Here is a 19,886-nt window from a genome sequence, read left to right as displayed (position 1 = left end):
AACATACTATACTGTGACTTTTTTCGACATACTATACTATGACTTTTTTCAACATACTATACTGTGACTTTTTCAACATGCTACACTATGACCTTTTTATAACTTTTTTTGACATACAAAACTATGACTTTTTCAACATACTCTACTGTGACTTTTTCAACATGCTACACTATGACCTTTTTATAACTTTTTTTGACATACAATACTATGACTTTTTTTCGACATACAATACTATCACTTTTTTTCGACATACTATAATATGATGTTTTATGACTTTTTTCAACATACTATACTATGACTTTTTATGACTTTTCATCATACTATTCTATGACTTTTGTCTTTTTTCAACATACTATACTATGACTGTTTTCGACATACTATACTATGACTGTTTTCGACATACTATACTATGACTTTTTTCAACATACTATACTGTGACTTTTTTCCACTTTTTCGACATACTATAATATGACTTGTTTCAACATACTATACTATGACTTTTTTTGACATACAATAATATGACGTTTTATGACTTTTTTCGCCATACTATTCTATGACTTTTTTCAACATACTACAGTATACTATGACTTTTTTATTTTTTTCAACCTACTCTACTGTGACTTTTTCAACATGCTATACTATGACCTTTTTATGACTTTTTTCCACATACAATACTATGACTTTTTTTCGACATACTATAATATGATGTTTTATGACTGTTTTCGACATACTATACTATGACTGTTTTCAACATACTATACTATGACTTTTTTCAACATACTATACTGTGACTTTTTTCCACTTTTTTCAACATACTATAATATGACTTTTTTCGACATACTATACTATGACTTTTTTCAACATACTATACTGTGACTTTTTTCCATTTTTTTCGACATACTATACTATGACTTTTTTCAACATACTATACTGTGACTTTTTTCGACATACTATACTATGACTTTTTTCAACATACTATACTGTCACTTTTTCAACATACTATACTATGACTGTTTATGACTTTTTGTCGACATACTATACTACAAATTTGTTCAACATAGTATTTTCAAAATGTAATACTATGTCTCACTTTATTGCTCAGTCTGTTAGAAAACTGGTTTTGGAGCCCTACGTTGGGAGTTTGAATCCTGTTTAAGCCTATTTTTTCTTTTTAAATTCAGATGTCCAAAGGAAAGTCACACTATACTAAGACCTTTTTTCAACATACTATACTATGACTTTTTTCAACATACTATACTATGACTTTTTTTGACATACAATAATATGACGTTTCATGACTTTTTTCGCCATACTATTCTATGACTTTTTGTCTTTTTTTGACATACTATACTATGACTTTTTTATTTTTTTCAACATACTCTACTGTGACTTTTTCAACATGCTATACTATGACCTTTTTATAACTTTTTTCCACATACAATACTATGACTTTTTTTTGACATACAATACTATCACATTTTTTCGACATACTACAATATGATGTTTTTTGACTTTTTTCAACATACTATACTATGACTTTTTATGACTTTTCATCATACTATTCTATGACTTTTGTCTTTTTTCGACATACTATACTATGACTGTTTTCGACATACTATACTATGACTTTTTTCAACATACTATACTGTGACTTTTTTCCACTTTTTTCGACATACTATAATATGACTTTTTTCGACATACTATACTATGACTTTTTTCAACATACTATACTGTCACTTTTTCAACATACTATACTATGACTGTTTATGACTTTTTGTCGACATACTATACTACAAATTTGTTCAACATAGTATTCTATGACTCTTCATGTCTTTTTTCAAAATGTAATACTATGTCTCACTTTATAGCTCAGTCTTTTAGAAAACTGGTTTTGGAGCCCTACGTTGGGAATTTGAATCCTGTTTAAGCCTTTTTTTTTTTTTTTAATTCAGATGTCCAAAGGAAAGTCACACTATACTAAGACCTTTTTTCAACATACTATACTATGACTTTTTTCAACATACTATACTATGACTTTTTTGACATACAATAATATGACGTTTTATGACTTTTTTTGCCATACTATTCTATGACTTTTTGTCTTTTTTTGACATACTATACTATGACTTGTTTCAACATACTATACTATGACGTTTTTTGACATACAATATGACGTTTTATGACTTTTTTCGCCATACAATTCTATGACTTTTTGTCTTTGTTTGACATACTATACTATGACTTGTTTCAACATACTATACTATGACTTTTTTATTTTTTTCAACATACTCTACTGTGACTTTTTCAACATGCTATACTATGACCTTTTTATAACTTTTTTCGACATACTATACTATGACTTTTTTCAACATACTATACTATGACTTTTTTATTTTTTTCAACATACTCTACTGTGACTTTTTCAACATGCTATACTATGATCTTTTTATGACTTTTTTCCACATACAATACTATGACTTTTTTTTGACATACAATACTATCACTTTTTTTCGACATACTTTAATATGATGTTTCATGACTTTTTTCAACATACTATACTATGACCTTTTTATGACTTTTCATCATACTATTCTATGACTTTTGTCTTTTTTCGACATACTATACTATGACTGTTTTAAACATACTATACTATGACTGTTTTCGACACACTATACTATGACTTTTTTCGACATACTATACTATGACTTTTTTCAACATACTATACTGTGACTTTTTTCCATTTTTTTCGACATACTATACTATGACTTTTTTTCGACATACTATACTATGACTTTTTTTCCACTTTTTTCAACATACTATACTATGACTGTTTATGACTTTTTGTCGACATACTATACTACAAATTTGTTCAACATAGTATTCTATGACTCTTCATGTCTTTTTTCAAAATGTAATACTATGTCTCACTTTATTGCTCAGTCTGTTAGAAAACTGGTTTTGGAGCCCTACGTTGGGAGTTTGAATCCTGTTTAAGCCTATTTTTTCTTTTTAAATTCAGATGTCCAAAGGAAAGTCACACTATACTAAGACCTTTTTACAACATACTATACTATGACTTTTTTCAACATACTATACTATGACTTTTTTTGACATACAATAATATGACGTTTCATGACTTTTTTTGCCATACTATTCTATGACTTTTTGTCTTTTTTTGACATACTATACTATGACTTTTTTATTTTTTTCAACATACTCTACTGTGACTTTTTCAACATGCTATACTATGACCTTTTTATAACTTTTTTCGACATACAATACTATGACTTTTTTTCGACATACAATACTATGACTTTTTTTCGACATACTATAATATGATGTTTTTTGACTTTTTTCAACATACTATACTATGACTTTTTATGACTTTTCATCATACTATTCTATGACTTTTGTCTTTTTTCGACATACTATACTATGACTGTTTTCGACATACTATACTATGACTTTTTTTGACATACTATACTATGACTGTTTTCGACATACTATACTATGACTTTTTTCAACATACTATACTGTGACTTTTTTCCACTTTTTTCGACATACTATAATATGTCTTTTTTCGACATACTATACTGTCACTTTTTCAACATACTATACTATGACTGTTTATGACTTTTTGTCGACATATTATACTACAAATTTGTTCAACATAGTATTCTATGACTCTTCATGTCTTTTTTCAAAATGTAATACTATGTCTCACTTTATAGCTCAGTCTGTTAGAAAACTGGTTTTGGAGCCCTACGTTGGGAGTTTGAATCCTGTTTAAGCCTATTATTTTTTTTTTATTCAGATGTCCAAAGGAAAGTCACACTATACTAAGACCTTTTTTCAACATACTGTACTATGACTTTTTTCAACATACTATACTATGACTTTTTTTGACATACAATAATATGACGTTTTATGACTTTTTTCGCCATACTATTCTATGACTTTTTGTCTTTTTTTGACATACTATACTATGACTTTTTTATTTTTTTCAACATACTCTACTGTGACTTTTTCAACATGCTATACTATGACCTTTTTATAACTTTTTTCGACATACTATACTATGACGTTTTTCAACATACTATACTATGACTTTTTTATTTTTTTCAACATACTCTACTGTGACTTTTTCAACATGCTATACTATGACCTTTTTATAACTTTTTTCGACATACTATACTATGACTTTTTTTGACATACTATACTATAAGGTGACCAGATTTCTGAGACAAAATCCAGTGGGACATTTTCAGCTCAGAAGCATACAAACCTCCAAAAAAGGTAATGTTTTTATCTTTGTAAAACTTAAAACGGGGACACTGCCCCAGACCTACAGCTGCCCTGGGGCACAAGCCCCCCTAGGGGATCCATGGGCATGCTCCACCGTAAGGATATAGTCTAGTCTATTTTAACGTTTAAATGCATCAATCTGGTGCATTTTGAAAAGAAATTCAGAGGTTAGACTTGATTATTCTTATCTATGGATGGAAATATTTGTGCTGTAGCCTGAACTACTTTATACTTGTACTCCATACACCTCAGAGGGAAATGTTGTAATGTTTACTGCACTACATTTATCTGACAGCTTTTGCTTTATTGCTTCACGCTGGACTTGTTTCTGCAACAGCTCATTGAGTATCAGATACAATTAAAGCTATTGAGGAAATATTTTCCTTTGGTCCAGTATTAAACGAGATCGCTGCAGTCGGCAACGGTGAAACAAGCTAATGTAAGTTAATAAGACGTCAATTGTCCAGCTTGTATTTACGTTCATAAAAGTGTGCGTTTTGCCGCTGACAGGCTCAGATTAGTGTGTCTGAAGTGTCTGACAACATTATGGAAAGGAAACACTAAGGAGGTCGATCTTTCTGTTAAAGAGTAAGATCCTTTTTTAAAACATAAAAAGTCAGCAAAATTGCGTTCGCTAAACCCACCAGACTCCATGTAAATAAACATTAATTTTAGCATTGTAAAATGGGCATTCTAGAACATCTCTGAGCTCTGAGGCTTGCTCTGGTTGTCTTGAGCCTGTGTTTGTAGGGTGCACAACTATTTAATTCCAATTTCGGGTCTGTCAGTCACAGTGAAAACCGGGAACATTTCCGGGGACAGGTCCAGTCGGAAACTGGTGACATCTGGTCACCCTACTATACTATGACTTTTTTATGACTTCTTTCAACATACTATATTATGACTTTTTGACATACTATAATATGACTTTTTTTTTTACATACTATAATATGACTTTTTTTTTTTTTACATACAATACTATGACTTTTTTTTTAAGATTATCTTTTTGGGCTTTTCCGCCTTTATTTGATAGGACAGCTAGGTGAGAAAGCGGAGAGAGAGGGGGAAGACATGCAGGAAATCGTCACAGGTCCCGGTCACTAAACTATGACTTTTAATGATTTTTTCAACAAACTATACTGCGACTTTTTCAACACGCTATACAATTACTTTTTATGACTTTTTTGACATACTATATTATGACTTTTTTCAACATACTATACTATTATTTTTATGATTTTTAAACATACTATACTGTGACTTTTTTCAACATATTATACAATGACTTTTTGACTTTTGTGACAGACTATACTATGACTGTTTTTGACATACTATACTATGACTTTTTTGACATACTATACTATGACTTTTTCTGACATACTATTCCATGGCTTTTAATGACACTATGCTATCACTTTTTATAGGACTTTTTTATGACATACTATTCTATGACTTTTTGTTTTAGCCATATTATTATTTTTCGCCATGAGTTTTTGGAATTCAATACTATGACTTAATATAATTTCTTATGACTGATGATACTATACTATCACTTTTATGATATTGTTTATATGATATAATACATTATGAAATGTTTTAGGGCATACTATGACTTAATATAATTCCTTATGACATACTATATTATCACTTTTATGATATTGTTTATATGATATACATTTTTTTTTAAAGTAAGTGCTGTAGTATAACTAACAGGAGAAGTTATAATTGAGGTAAGTTTGGAGACACTACCTTAGTTAATCATTAAATTAATAAAGATTTTTGTTGCATCTCTTTTCAGTGTTGTAATTTGTAGACGGCCCTAAGCACTCGTCTAACTGCAACAACAACAACAGCAGAGAGCAGAAGCCAGCAGGCAAGTGTTATTTACATACACTTCTGGTGTACTTACAAACTTTCCAATCCATCATTTTATGAGTAAATAAACTATTTGTACTAGTGTAGAAGTTTGTTATCATTTCGGGCATTATTAGTGGGGTCATTTACGAGATACATCACTGGATCCATTAGCCCTTGCGCTAAGCTATTCAGCTGATAACGCTACTCTACGCTAACTCTCCCAATGTTCGACCCAGGTGAAAAAAGCTTCTGGGGGGGTGTTTGGCTCTAGGTCATGGTGCAAAGGACCCTAGGGTGAAATTACTCCGAACCATCACTTTAATATAATTTCTTATGACATACTATACTATCACTTTTATGATATTGTTTATATGATATAATACATTATGAAATGTTTTAGGGCATATTATGACTTTTTATGACATCTTTTGTGACTTTTTACGACATTTGTGCTTTGTTTTTGTCTATCCAAAGTATACTGCATTGATACAGTGGTCCAAGGAGTGTGGACAAACTGAGACTGTTTTGTTGAGCTATCTTACTCCCACTGTTTAATAAATTTAAGTTAAAAGTGTGTTGAAACTCGAAGTAGCGATGATATCAATAAATGTATGTAAAGGGTCTCAAATTTTTTTTTTTAAATGTATTACATTGAAGTTCAGGATCCCTATATACCCCGCGGTTAACCCCCCTGCTGCAGTGAAACATAAATGCCACAAATTCCCCCAAAAATCCTCAAATCTATGGCTATAGTTTTGCCCTCAACACATGCCTGTATTACCTACAACAGATGGGGGTTTCAGTAAAACCAAATGCCACCCAGCACACCTCATTTTCCGTCAGCTTTCCAGTTTTCTCCCAGACCGTGTTAGCTGATTCGCTGAGTTGGAGCAGATAAATCCTGACATATCGCCACCAGATCTTAGCAATTGTAGGAGCTGGCCCAGACAGGAATTTTTCAATTTCATCAAGCCATATATCCACAGTGGCGATGACAATGACAAATGGTGCTTATTCAAATAGCCATGCACTGTACAGCCCCTGTAACGGTAACCCCATCAGGATAAATTGCTGCTGGCTATCAATTCTGTGCTTTTGCCTTTTCGCCACTTATTGTAACAAAAGGCCCTATTACCCCTCCACAGACACTTAAAGCAATATAGGAATTAATGTTGCACTGTGTATTTACATATAGGAATTCTGATGGGCCTCACCACAGTGTGCCATTGTTACTACGGTGCATTGTCATACAGTTTATATTGATTTCTGTTTTCTGTGTAAACGGTAACTACAATGTCAGCTCTTTTATTCTCCTAAGAAGAGAAACATTTCTCACTACTGTTGAAAAGTAAGAAGTAAACACAACTTTAAAATCTGTGACAATAGGCTTGATTTTTGTTTGTTAATACAGACCAGATGGAGGGAATGCATCTCCGTTGACAGATATGACCGATTTAAACCTTTTCCTGCCCTAGGCGAGCCGAGGAAGAGCGTTTTGGACGTCACATGAGTAATTTCTGCTGACTCAATTGCTGAAGTCATTATTTACTTTACTGGCGTGTCACTTCTACAGTAGCACCAAGCACTTGTATTGGTATTGAGATCAGGAGGAGACAGACGTGGAGAGATTCAGCTACTTCAAAAATGAGAGTTAGATATTTGATTATTTACAATGTGTTGAACTCATAATGAATGATTTAATTGATTATTTAAATTAATTGTTCCATCTACAGTATAGCATGTCACTACACAATAAAAAAAAAATGCCCATCACATTTTCCCAGAGCCCAAGGTCTTGAAATTGAGTGTTTTGTCTAAAACTCAGATATTACATTTAGATGAATATAAAACAGTTAAACGGTCTAAATTTTTACATCTGGGTAGTTGGACCTGGCTAATGTTTGGCCTCATGAATGGCTTAGGTAGCTGAAGTTGTTTAGGGTTATTTTTAGTGGTATTGAGATGAAGTCATTTATCTGACTTGCAATACAATTCTCTTCTTTTCCATGTTTGGATGTTTCTACAGCCTTGTATTTAAGAATATTAGAATATATAGAATATTATTAATTTTCTAGCAATGCAAAATTGGACCATAGAAATGTTCTCTTTATTTACATTAAACTACAACTACAGCTGACGCGATTAGCCAACTAATTGATTAGTTGATTGACACTAATTTAAAGGGTTACCATTTTGATAAACGATTCATTGTTTTAGTCATTCAAGCATACACACAGGCAGCTTGTTTATGCTGCTTATATTAAATGTGAGGATTTGTTGCTTTTCTTTGTCATGGGTTTTGATTGTTGGTCAAATAAACTGACTACTCAATTAATCAACTAATTGTTTCAATACTAGGCGTGCAAACAGAGGGAGCAGAAGTCAAAGGAGGAAGGTACCTTTTTAGCATGTGATGTCAGATTTCACGTGTAGCCACTAAATTCAATGAAATACTGATGAAAAGAAAATGACAATGGAGAAAAAATAATCAATGTTTCACTTGCCATATTTTGAGGTTTTACTGAGGTAGAATTGTAGTTGTATTATTGAACTGCAGAATTTGTTCTATGTTGACAACTGTAATCCATTCTTTTATGACCCCCCCCCCCACACACACACACACACATAACTAAGAATCCTGCAATGCTTCATTCTGACTCACAAACAATACCCCGCTCCCCATAAATTTTTTTTACAGGATTCAATGAAGTGTTAAATAACATGCCACACATCTGTTAATAAGTAATCATTTTTTACTTTGCTTCATTTCTCTGCATCAATTTGTTTGATTTACAGAAACGGAAGGACAAAACATGCCAGAGAAAAGTGGGTTCTGTGTCAAAGGTTTCCACATTAGCATTTGTGTACTTACTTTGTGTTTCGAGGCTTTCGCACAGCTCGGTCTTGGCTTCTCCGTTGGGTCTGAGTCCGGCCTTGGGGTTGAATTTGTTGGACATGGTGGCAGCGGTAACCACGGCCTTGAGGCTGCGTGTGCGCTTGGGCACATTCTGCTCGGGGTGGAAAAGAACCACGTAGACCTTTGGCATGTATAGCAACCCAAGGGACACTGAGGCGCTCAGGCTCACAGAGATGGTCAGTGTGGTTGTTTGAATGTACATCTGTAAGAGACAAACATGCAAAACACAAACAGTTAAGTCCTTTTATTTGCACTGGATTTCACAGATATTGCTATATGGGTAGAGACCTGTACCGTACAATACAAGTGACATCTGCTGTGTATCATTCTAATTAGAGCATCCAATGACCCGTTAGTTAGCCAAGCTGTTGTGAAAGTAGTTTCTATTGTGTCCTATAGAGACTTTAAAACTATTTACTGCAGGTGATGTTATAAAACTTGTTTTAAATCAGCATCTCATCTGCTTTTACGGTGCGTGTGCTGAACCAGCCAAGGCCACCTTGTTTGTTTAATTTTCTGCCATACTAGTTTTAATATGGCCATCACATCAACCTGAACACACACTTGATTACAGCAGTCGATTGGATCCTATTCTGACTCATAACAGGCAGGCCCATAAAAAAGAAACAAGGGCGTGAACATTTTACACATGGTGAAATCCTCTGAATCATGGGGGAGGGAAACAGGTATCATTCTCACTCATTACATTTTAATTGTTTGCAAAGCTGCAACAAATGAATGAGTCATCTTCAGGGAAGCATTAAAGATGTAGGAAATCTTGTGTAATTTGATTTCTATACATCATATTATGTAGTGACAGCTTGACTGGCCATCTGCAAGGAATTGACTTGAGGGTTGTGTTATAGAAGTTACATTTTAATGATATACTGCAGACTTCAATGTATCCAAACATTATAGCATTTTCTATAAGAGAAACTTTCAAGTTGACTGTACCTGCACATGAGGGTGCAGGTACAGTCAAATATATCTGGTTCTGTAATGTCTGTGTCAAAGATATCTGGTTGTATAATGTTTGATGTTCTACTTCCTGTCATGTGTTCCATTTTTGGAGTAACGTTTTAATATAAGGACTAAGAGGACTACAATACAACGTTACAGTATATTTAGTCTAATGTAAGCAGGAACTGCTGGCTGTCTGCATCATCATCATCATCTCAACAATCAAACTTATACGAAAATATGAATTATTTGGCTTTACCATGCAGGTGAATGCGCTTCACTTTACTGCCTTCCAGTAAACAGCACAATATCGATCCAAGTTTGGAAATTGTTTCAATGTAGGTAGTCTCACTTGCTTGCAAATTTCTGTACATAAAATTAACAAAATTGCCACCCATGATGCACATTTGATCACTAAGCCACAAAATCCTGCTCTGAAGCCTGATTTTCCAGCATCTGGTCTGGATCTAGGGGAAACAATATAAACTATCAGACAATTTTCCCCCCCACTTTAGGTTCTCACTCTGCCTCAGGCGGAAGGTGTGTTATTGTTCTTAGGCTACCATGGGAGCAGATTTACAACTATAATTAAACCACGGCTGACTGAAATATTCTAATATATTATCTTAATGTGTGTTTAGCAGATCAAGATTAACATTTTTTTCTGGCGCCATAAGAAAAAAGGCAACTAAAAAATGCTCTCATTCAGAGACTGTACCTTAAACTATAAATATTGTTATATGATCCTGCCTTCAGAGTAGTATCTGTTCCTTTTGACTCACTGAGTGACTCCCCCAGTAGGTCCCTGCTGGTTTTTCCATCAAAGCAGAGTAACATTTAACTCCCCAGATGTGACCTCTGCTTGAATATCTTGTTTGTTGTTTATTATTTGTGACTCTCCACAGTGCTTTCCCTCCAGACTGGCTGCATCTCATCTCAGCCAGTCCTGGTACCATGTGGGACTGCTGGCTGGAGAGAAGAATGGAAGAATGGGGGGCTGTATGATGGAGGGACAGCTGCAGTGGTCCCCTCCCAGCTGTAGGGAGGGTTATCCAGTGAACTACTCTGGGCTCGGTTCACTGTTGCCTCAGGGAGGGACTGCTGAACCCAAGCTGTTACTTACATAAACAGAAAGAAATGCTCTGCTGCCTTTCAACCAAGAATAAAAGCCATTCTTGCGGTCACTTAGTATATACTGTAAAATAGTGAAAAATCAAGAAAATATTGGAGTTAATTAACCATAATTTGAAATAGAGATCGAGGATGGAGCTGAAATAATTATGGAGGTATTAAAACAAAAATACTCACAGTATAACAAAATGTATGCCAAATTTGGTTAAGTGTATTTGCCATTCCAACTATAAAAAAGTACAGGCTGCAACCAACGGCTACTTCATCGTCAATTAATCTGCAAATTATTTTGTCAATAAAACAAAGAAATACATTTTGTCCGACCATCAGTCCAAAACTCAAAGATACTGAATTTACAATTATATAAAAGACCCTTTTATTACAAATAATAGTTGTTGATTAATTTCTGTCATTTGACTCGACTATTAATTAACTACTTGTTTTAGTTAAAATTTAATATTGTTAATTCAGGATCAAGGGTATAAAAAAAGTATCAAGACAGAATTATAAAACATCACATAAAATAATCAAATTAATGTTTAATGCAATGAACTGTTACACATTAGAAGAGATTAAACTCTTCACATGTAAATAAAAAAATGGTTAGTTTTGAACTATAATGTGCTTTAAAATATAGGTTTGGATGACAGATAAATGTTAAACAATAGCACAATTAGAGACAAATTAATACTGGAGGTTGATGCCAGAATTGATATTTACAAAAATCAGATGATTGGTTGATATTCCTTCATTATTTTTTATATATAAGTAACGGCGACACTGTTTCTAAATGAATATCTCAAATGAATATTTGGCATTTCTGTACTGCAATTCATAGTAATTTATCAGCTGAGATAAGCGGCGATACAACATAACTATAAGCTAATTTTGGCTGATATATCAACCCCGCTAATTTACCAGTCTAGTCTAGAATCACAATTTGACCACAATGTCACTATGATTCCACCAAAAAGAATGGTTACCCAGCGCTTATTTGAAATCAGTATATTTCGGTCTGGTATTTCATCCGACAGCACCAGGGTGCCACTGGATTAAGAGACACAGCAACCTTAAACTGTACTGCTTCATGGAGCATCTTACCAATGGACTCCTGTTTTCAGTGTCAGACCAATTCCTGTATTCAATCCATTCATTTGTTTCCTCCTGATTGCAGTGCCTGAGCATGCACAGAACATAGCTCATAAAATCAGGTTGCTTTATATCTCACACACATATCATCACTTTACCATCAGCAGATCTTGCCTGAGGCAAAACATAACAGAGGAGAAGCAGTGTATGGCTGCATTAATGACTAGTACTGGACAACACACTGGATAATTTGTATTCCAACATGAAAAATGCATACACTGCAGCCCCCTTGCCTCACATTGGTAGCTCCGACCACTTGACTATTCTGCTAAGGCCTGCATTAAGACCGAGAGTGAGACAAGAGCCAGTAGTAGTGAAAGACATTAGAGTGTGGCAGCAGGAGGCTATTCCATCTTTACAGGGCTGCTTTGAATGTACACAGAGGAGCATCTTCAAGGAGGCTGCCACATCTGGGGACTGTGTAGACCTAGAGGAATAGACACAGACTGTGCTGGGATTCATAAACAAGTGCATTGATAATGTGACTGTGATTAAATCTGTTAAGCTGCGTCCCACCAATAAGCCCTGGCTAACAAGGGAGGTTCTCTCCTTGCTGAGGCTTCGTGATGCCGCATTTAGATCTGGGGATAGTGAGGTATACAATATAGCAAGGAACAATCTCAAAGGAGGAATTAGGGGAATTAGAGGCTAAAAGAGTGTATAGGAAAAAACTGTCCAGTCATTTCAGTGACACAAAGGACACAAGGCGCTTATGGCAGGGATTCCAAACAGCTACAGGCTAAAAGCCAACTGCATGAGCAATGGACCCATAACCTCAACACCTTTTTCTTACGGTTTGAGGTTGCTGACAACAGAGTGGCACAAAGGTGGGGACTGCCACCTACCAACCAGGCCCCGCAGCTGACTGCTGACAGCATGAAGAGGATCTTCTACAACAGGTGCAGGTCCGGATCAGATTCCAGGCCGTGTGCTAAAGGAATATGCAGAACAGCTGAAGAAAGTCTTCAGAAATATATTCAATATCTCGCTCAGCCAAGCCAGAGTGCCTATCTGTTTTAAAAGCACCACCATTATACCTCTGCCCAAGATACCAAATCCAGCCTCCATGAATGACTGCCGCCCTGTAGCCTTGACAACAATGGTCATGAAATGCTTTGAATGGCTTGTCATGAATCACATCACGTCATGCCTCCCAACCAATCTGAACCCATTTCAATCCTACGGAGGATGCCATCTCCATCCTGCTTCACTTTATTCTGACTCATCTGGAACATAAGAACACCTATGCCAAGATCCTGCTAATTTACTTCAGCTCGGCTTTAAACCAATATTGCCACAACAGCTCATTGAAAAGTTGTTGTTGCTTCTTGTGGATCCTGGCATGTGCAGATGGATCATGGACTTTTTGACAGAGAGATGGCAAACAGTCAGGGTAGGTAACGTAACATCTAAAACAACCACAGTAAGCACGGGATCACCACAGGGATGTGTACTGAGCCCATTACTGTTTAAAGTTTGCTGACGACACCACAGCTGTCGGCCTCATAACCAACAACGACGAGTTGGCAAACTATACCAAATGCATTTGAACAGAATAACTCCCATTCTACATTAAGCTACTGTCTTATTTCTCAGCATGCTATGGAAATGTTCAGCAGAGGGGCTTGCTGCATGAGAGTTCAATATAATTGTATTCTAATTAAGCTAATAAACAAATAGAAGCCTTAGGGGACACAGTAATATAGCTTCATGGGAGAGTGTCATTTATAAAGATTACAATTTCTTGGCCTTAATTAGCTTCATGGCCTGTTCACCCATTATTGGAGCACCCAGAGGTCAACAGCCAAGACCCAGAGAGCTGCTGTGCTGTAGGCCTAATGAACGCAACAACTGCTCTCTGAAGTCCAAGATGTTTAGATCCCTCTGCTCTGTAGCATCAGTCTTCATTATGTGTTATTGTGCCTGCCGGGACATTATTGTGAATAATGCTGTTTATCTTTGTGCAGAAAAGAGACAAAGAGAGAAATTGAAAGGGACCAGGGTAGGTGTTAACAGAGAGTAGGGGAAGAACACTCCTGCCTGACATCTGGTCTCGTTGAACTCACTGCAACTCCCACTCTCTGTCTGACTAGTGCACTAACAGCAGTTTTTTGTCCTCGAGTTGACGGTGCCAATAGTGTGATGGAGACTTCATAGAGAAATAAACAACACCAGTCAATTAATCAGTCCATTCATGCATTGTAATGGCAGGACCTCTTTGTGTGGGCTGATTGAATTTGAACTGAGCCTATTGTGCTGAAGCCTCATTCCCATGCATGCCATTGTTGGACGCCTCTCCTCCTGCGTCCTGTCTTTGAGGCAGCCACTGATTTAGACCATTTCTCCAGGTAAGCAGGTGTCACTTCTATTTCTGAAGCTAGCATAAAGCTTGGTGATCACGCTCCGTAGATAGACCAGATGTCCCTGTCTGAATGATAGCCTCCTATGGTATTTGTTAAGTTTATCCTGGCACCAGATGACAAATAAATGACTGTGCTTGTAATGCTGAGGCAGAGGCCTGCTGTAAAGTGGGGATGAGCACAGCACATAGGCGGCTCGATAAGGTAAATCAGGACCCGGAGGAAGTGGAGCATTTAATTGCTCTGAAAGACGTGTGAACGTGGGCTGTGAAGCTTTGTGTAGCCTGTCATTTACAGTAAGATGATTATGAGGTGTGTTTGCTTTGACATGTTAATTCCTTAAAAAAGCGCATTGTTTATGTAACAGCTCAGAGAATCAGTCACAGGTTTATTTTATAAACACTTTTTTGGCTGGCTACTTTATAGGATACTTTAGTCCTCTAAATTTAATAAGTGTCTTCTGATCTAATGCCTCTATCCCCAGGACGGCATTATTTGTCTGTGCCTTCCAAAACCGTTACAAATCACAGCTGAAAAACAAATCACTATCAAGTAGTGGAAGAATGACTCAGATATTATGTTTAAGTAAAAGAAGCAATACTATAGTGCAAAAATATTCAAGTAAAGGTCCTACATTCTAAATCTTACTCAAGTAAAAGTACAGCATTAGCATCATATAATGATGATGATTATAATATACATACAGTACTGAAAGTAAAAGTACCCATTATACAGAATGGCCCATTTGAGAACAATGTATATTATATTACGGGATTATAATTATTGATGCATTTATGTTGCAGCTGGTTAAGGTGGGGCTCATTTTAGTTACTTATTTGTAATTACTTTCCAGCGCTTATATATTAACCTATAATAACATATCAAAATGCATTAGTTGAGTTTATATTTTGTAGTAATCATCTAAATTTGCAAAGCAACTAGTAACAAAAGCTTTAAAATCAATGTAGTGGAGTAGAAGTATGAAGTAGGCCACCATAAAATGAAAATACTCAAATATGATACAAGTATCTCAAAATTTTAAAGGAACACGCCGATTTATTGGGAATTTAGCTTACTCACCGTAACCCCCAGAGTTAGACAAGTCGATACATACCCTTCTCATCTCCGTGCGTAACGCTGCCTGACGGCTCCAGCGGCATCAGGCCAGCACACAACATGCAGGTGAATTGTTCCAGTAATCCTACTGCTCCGAATAAGTGACAAAATAACGCCAACATGTTCCTATTTCTTATGTTGTGATTTGTGGAGTGACAGCGTGTACAAAAACAAACCGGGAACTATATTCTCAGGTGGAAGAATATAGTACTTGGGCGGAGTGATATGCTCGCAGCAAGCCTGTCTGAGAATATAGTTCCCAGTTTGTTTACTGTTAGAAGATGGCTGTGTCTCATGTTACGTTGTTTTTTGTACACGCTGTGACTATACAAATCACAACATGTAAATAGGAACATGTTGGTGTTATTTTGTCACTTTTGTCACAATTCGGAGCAGTAGGCTAGTTGGAACCAGTTACCTGCAGGATCTGTGCTAGGCTAAGCTAATGCTGGAACCGTCAGACAGCGTTACAGCACGCACGGAGATGAGAAGGGTATACAATAGTAAACGGTTAAGTTTAGGTAGCAATCGTGGTCATGGTTAAAAGAAATGGGAAGTAATAAACAGCAGTCTCTATAATTTACTCCTTTGCTTTCTTGAACATAAACACATGTTGTTTTTGGGTACTTGATGCTGTCTGTGTTCTTGGGAGGACAGTCCACAATAACAGTAATTGCATGGTCTGACTAAACCATATTGGAGTGTGAGATAAATTAAGGTTTTACGACTCAACACTCAAAAGCCCCTTTGGTTATATGTTAAATATGATTATTCTCTCTCAAATGAGGAAAGAAAAAAAATGTAGGACATTTCCCTGAAGCAAGATTTCAATTTTGTCTTCCATTTCATGTCTTACCTTAACGACGCTCAGGGCAATGGTAGAAGTTTTCCAAATGATAAAAATGGAACTATCTTCCAGACATTGTGTGTACTGTTTTCTACAGAAAATAATTAGTGATGAGTGAGTAATATCATTTTGAGTGCCTTATATTAAAGCTGGGTGAGGGAAATTTTTCAGGGTTTGTAAATTAAATTAATCTGAGGTATAGAAGAAGAAGAAACAGAAAGTAGGACTTCACTTCTATTTTACTATTCAAAGCCATGCTAGCTAATGGATTACCTCATCCTCCAAAAAAGCTTTTCACTCTCCGTGATTGTATAATTCTCTTTCATCTTCAGAGAGAGAGGAGATGGAATGATTAAACAAAGAACTCGCTGATATCCCTGGCTGCTGTTGTCATGGGACTTAAGATGTGCAACAGTCACATTAAAAAATAACGTAGCCTACACTTTGAACTTGAGCTTTATTTTCTTTACTGTGTGCGGTGATGATAGTTGACATTTCAGTACATTTTCCTGACTATATTTCAGTGTAAAATCTAACATATAACAAGCAGTATGTGTTGAGCTCAGCTGGTCTCTTATTGTTTTCAGCGTGTAGCTGCTCAGTTTTACTGTTAACAGCAGGTGATTTATGGGGTAAGAGAAGGCCAATGTGCACATTCACAGTAGTTGGGACTTTGTGGTGGTCACACATCATGCAGCATATGAAAATATGTCATTGTACTGCTGGTCACATACTGCATAATTAATGTAATTCATTTGTCTGCAGTCATATGCAGATTTTCTGCAATGCTGTAAACTATAGAAATTATTTTTGGGACGCTGAGAGTGACACAATGCACACACTCTCTCAAGAACGTTTTTCCACAAAAGCAACTATCACAGCCAGTTTTCTAGGCCAGTGTTTTGATGCATTGTTTTGTTAAATTCCAGAGGGAAGGAGGTAAGGATTAATTTGTTGCATCTGTCGTCTGACATGCTGGCACCGCTGATAGTGAACATGCCAGTATGAGGTTTTTCCCTCACCACTGTCCTCTCTTGTAGCCACTGAGCCCCTTTTGTTACACTGCCAAAAGACCTCTTTTAACTGGATCTACACATTTCTACTGTCATTGTTGTACCCCTTTGGCTTCGTACCCAGACTGTCTCCACTGAACACCCAGCCTCGATTTTCATGCCCCCTTTGTATCCCTCTTGACCTGTAGCCTCCCAATGCTCCTACTGGATGTGGTCCAGGTCCACGGTTCACGAGGTCAGGCAAATTGATTTGACACGGGGATACAAGTCTGAGTGTGTTTGTGTCATACAGCCATCACATACATGTAAGTCACAAGCTTGCGTGCATTTATTACAGAATTTAGTTATTGTACCATTAAAAAGTATGTATAAAGGCTTTAGGCCTCCCTACATGTCATTGTAGGCCCAGTTTTATTATGCAACTTAATTTTATACAATATATGTAGTTGGGGGTCCCTGCTCCGTCTCTCTTTCAGGTAAGGGGTCCTCGGCTTAAATAACGTTGAAGACCCCTGGTCTAGACTATTGGTGAAGTAACATTGATAATTTTGAGTCCCCACTGGGAATAAAAATAATTGAGCAGAGGCAGGGACATGTAGAACAGAAAGGGGGAAATACCACGCATCCCCCCCAGCAAATCGCACCCTGAATAAAGGCACTGGAATATTTAATACAAAATTTAACATTGGCGGTCTGTGTGGGACTAAGGTACAGATGTAAACATTGCTGAACTGTAGTTTTAAAAAAGTTGACTAATGTGCAGTAGTGGAAGAAGTACTTATAACGTTAAGAGTTGATGTTGAATATGTCACTTTTAAAGCTGGTTCGCCTGTTACTCCCATTATTTCTTTACAAGCAATGTAGCATTTAAAAGGCTACTTTTCAAACAGAGTCCGGTGCAGTGCTCACTCCACCTAAAACGCTTGTGACGTCACGAGAGGCTGTGTCCTGGACGGACGTTACATCCCCCTGAGATGGCTGCAAGCACAGACAGCTATGGCTCTATCCGCTGGTATAATCGGGAACTCCACCCCTCTGTGGCCAATGTTCCCACACAGCTGTGACAAATCAGGAGCTAATGAGCTGAAGGGTTTTTAAAGGAACACGCCAACTTATTGGGAATTTAGCTTATTCACCGTAACCCCCAGAGTAAGACAAGTTGATACATACCCTTCTCATCTCCGTGCGTGCTGTAACGCTGCCTGACGGTTCCAGCATTAGCTTAGCCTAGCATAGATCCTGCAGGTAACTGGTTCCAACTAGCCTACTGCTCCGAATTGTGACAAAAGTGACAAAATAACGCCAACATGTTCCTATTTACATGTTGTGATTTGTATAGTCACAGCGTGTACAAAAAACAAGGTAACATGAGACACAGCCATCTTCTAACAGTAAACAAACTGGGAACTATATTCTCAGACAGGCTTGCTGCGAGCATATCACTCCGCCCAAGTACTATATTCTTCCACCTAAGAATATAGTTCCTGGTTTGTTTACGGTTAGAAGACGGCTGTGTCTCATGTTACGTTGTTTTTTGTACACGCTGTGACTCTATAAATCACAACATGTAAATAGGAACATGTTGGCGTTATTTTGTCACTTATTCGGAGCAGTAGGATTACTGGAACCATTCACCTGCATGTTCTGTGATGGGCTGATGGCGCTGGAGCCGTCAGACAGCATTACAGCACGCACGGAGATGAGAAGGGTATGTATCGACTTGTCTAACTCTGGGGGTTACGGTGAATAAGATAAATTCACAATAAGTCTGCGTGTTCCTTTAAGGGATAGACACACACTTAGAGAGGTCTGTGTGTGGTGGGGAGACACGGTCTCCAAGCTGGGCTCCCAGGAGGACGAGAGCGCTGTGCTACTATTGCCATGAGGAATATAAAGAGTTGGAGAGATTTATCTGTGGAAAAGACTCACCGTTGGAAGTGTTCACCTGTGGAAATACGTGAGAGACATTTGGAAGGACTTGCAGCTGGCTTGGCCACTAGCTGCAGCCTGGACTACCGTAAGGCTGAGAAAAACTGTTTATTTTTCTGAGGGAGAGAATTATGATTTCAAGATGCTGAAGAGACATCCCTGAAGTGTTGGCCCTTAAAGAGCAACAAGATGTCTGCATTCTGTTATGTTTTCATTGACTTCCAAGAACTTTAATAAATTCCTTGTTATTATTTGAACCTCGTCTCCTTGCACTACTTGAGCCACCCCGCTGACAGCTGTGT

At 36.7% G+C, this 19,886-nt stretch overlaps 1 protein-coding gene across 1 annotated transcript in view; it reads right to left on the bottom strand.

Annotated features, from left to right (window-relative positions):
• Positions 1-19,886, bottom strand: part of LOC114554064 (metabotropic glutamate receptor 4) — a 141,956-nt gene that overhangs the window by 7,521 nt on the left and 114,549 nt on the right. Inside the window, exon 9 of the mRNA XM_028575640.1 lies at positions 9,035-9,281. Within this exon, the coding sequence (XP_028431441.1) occupies positions 9,035-9,281 (247 nt within the window). The remainder of the gene's footprint in view (positions 1-9,034; positions 9,282-19,886) is intronic.

Source organism: Perca flavescens, chromosome 4 (genome assembly GCF_004354835.1).
Source record: "Perca flavescens isolate YP-PL-M2 chromosome 4, PFLA_1.0, whole genome shotgun sequence".
NCBI lineage: Eukaryota > Metazoa > Chordata > Actinopteri > Perciformes > Percidae > Perca > Perca flavescens.
The sequence above is the reverse complement of the archived record's forward strand: the minus strand, read 5'-3'. Positions and strand labels throughout refer to the sequence as shown.